The sequence below is a fragment of the Quercus lobata genome, chromosome 5 (assembly GCF_001633185.2).
Source record: "Quercus lobata isolate SW786 chromosome 5, ValleyOak3.0 Primary Assembly, whole genome shotgun sequence".
In the NCBI taxonomy this organism is placed as follows: Eukaryota; Viridiplantae; Streptophyta; class Magnoliopsida; order Fagales; family Fagaceae; genus Quercus; species Quercus lobata.
In genome coordinates, this window is record NC_044908.1 from 28,425,500 (window position 1) to 28,428,124 (window position 2,625).

Genomic DNA, 2,625 nt, shown 5'->3' on the forward strand with positions numbered 1-2,625 from the left:
GCAACCAGATAGAGTGAGAGTATTTAGAGATGTCAAACTATAAATAACTCTCGGAAGACTTGAAAGGTTTTTACAATTTGTTAGATCCAATTTGATAAGCCCAGTTAATTGCTCCATTGTTGCTGGTAGATCTTCAATAGCAGTCCCATCCAAATAAAGTTTTAACAAACAGGACATATCTCCCACAATTTTTGGAAACTTCTTCAGCTTTGAACAACTTGAAAGAATAAAAATTTCAAGAGATTTCAAACTGATCTTGCACGGAAGGCTTTTAAGACATTTGCAATTATTCAAATCCAACAAAATAAGATGTTTGAGATCTCCAAGGGATGCGTGAATCATAGACAATTTTGTGCATCCTTTGAGAATCAGCTTCTCAAGATTTGGGACTCTAGCAAAATCCAGAGTCATGATCAACTCTCTAGAATCTCTAAGGTCAATGATTCTTAGCCACTCTAAACTCTGTTAGCATTGAAAAACAATTAAAAAGAGAAAATTAAACCCTTATGAACATAATTGATTCTTTAAAAAAAAAAAAAAAAAAACCACGTTTTGCATGAGTGAAAATCTTACCCAAACTCCCTCCCATAGTTGTTTGATGTGGCTATGAGGCATTATGAGTTCAACAAGTTTGTTGGGATGGAAATTTCTTGGCATGAATTTTAAAGGATATCCAAGCCAATTCATAAGACGTAACTCACTTGAAAGAAAATTGAGGCCTTCAGGAAGGTGCACATTACCAATTTTAAGCAACCTTAGGTTCCTCATCTTTGAAAAGGCTTCAAAATTGACTTTAACATTATCCTCTTTATTTGGAGATGAGTTGAGGAAGATGCCTTCAACATTTTTTGTTCCCTAGTACCCAACAACAAAAAGTAAGCATATTAAAAGTTATTGAGAGAGAGAGAGAGAGATTAAAATCCTGCATAATCAACTTACTGAACTATTTATTAGTAGATGAAGGGCATCCTCCTTCAACCACAACCTACTACGTTCACCAGGCTCATTAGGAGATTCACAACGAACAATGTCCTTACCCAATTCTTGTAGTAAATCATGCATCCACAACATTCCATCAGCTGAGATGGTTATAAGAGATTTTTCTACAAGAACATCTATATCAATGTATGGCTTGTAATGGAGAGTTTGTAGTATATTTGCTACACGATATTTAGCCATTCCTTTGAAGAAACAAGCAATATCCAAAAATAGTTTTTGCTCTGTTATCTTTAGGCCATCGAAACTTATTTGGAGCACATCCAGGATTTTCCTTTCCGGACTTTCATTTAGTCTACCTAGTACAGATTCCCAAGCATCTAGATTTCTGCGAAACATGAAGGAGCCCAAAACTTCAAGTGCTAATGGAAGGCCTTGAGCATAACGTATAAATTTTTTAGATAGCACCTCGTAACCTTCTAAAGGATTGTCTTGCTTGAAGGCTTTCAGACTAAAAAGCTTAAGAGCTTCATCATTATTCAATATCTTAGCCTTGTATATTTTTTGTTTAGCCACTTCATGTCTAATTAACAAATGTTGATCCCTACTTATTATAATGATCATACTCCCTAGACCAAACCAACTTCGCTTGCCTGCTAAAGCTTTTAATTGTTCAGGTTGATCCACATCATCAAGAATGACAAGAACCCTTTTATGACATAATCTATTCCTTATCAAATTGATTCCCCACTGAACATCCCAAATATCAATATTTTTTTCAAACAAGATATCAGAAAGAAGTTGTTTCTGTAAAGTAACTAGACCACCATTTCCACTTTTTTCTCTAACATTTGCAAGAAAACTACTGCCAGCAAAATGATAACGGATTCTATCATATAGAACTTGTGCAATAGTTGTTTTACCGATTCCACCCATTCCCCAAATCCCTATAAAGAGAACATCATTCAACCCCATGCTTAAATATAAATTCTCCATTTCCTCCACACGAGATTGTATTCCAACAAGATCCTCATGAACACCTGAGTATGAATAATGCAAGTCACCAATTAATTTTCTGGCAATCTCCTCAATAATTGTTGACTCCTTCCTGCCAGGAATATAGAACAATAATTTTTTGTGTCAAGATAGGCCAAAACAAGACAGAAGGCTCAACAAGTGTACTAATTTAGATTCGCTCATTATAGAAAATGAAATTCTAAGTTTCATAATATGAAAAAGATATAATCAATTGTGAAATTGGCAAAATAAATTTTGTACTACATATTTGGGATGCTGTAGAAAACATAAAATAGTAAGCCATTGTTTAAGAAGGACCAAAAAATATATATATCATCATTGGGTGGAAGTCATCTGTTTAGTGGTACCTTACCATCAAAACTAAAGTGCATGTATAGTGGTCCTGGTCAGGAAGAGTTGGAAGGTAGCTATTGCCTTTTAAATCTGCAATTAACAACTTTCAATATAACTTCAAAAAAGCGACATTTCAATTTTACATTATTCTTCATTTGTTGTAACTATTCTTCATTACAACTTGCATGTCATGTTATATTTTACCTTGACTATATATCTAATTCAACTTTTGGAATTCTTCGGGCTTTCATTGCTTGATATAGAATAAAATAGAAAAATAAAGAAAAGACGCCTGTGATCCCAAACGAATGTAGTTTA

The 2,625-nt window shown here is 34.0% G+C and overlaps 1 protein-coding gene across 1 annotated transcript; it reads right to left on the reverse strand.

Annotated features, from left to right (window-relative positions):
* Positions 1–930: 930 nt before the first annotated feature.
* Positions 931–2,080, reverse strand: LOC115990286 (TMV resistance protein N-like). Its single transcript, XM_031114134.1, has one exon. The coding sequence runs from the start codon at positions 1,930–1,932 to the stop codon at positions 931–933; it is 1,002 nt and encodes a 333-aa protein (XP_030969994.1). The 5' UTR covers positions 1,933–2,080.
* Positions 2,081–2,625: the final 545 nt, after the last annotated feature.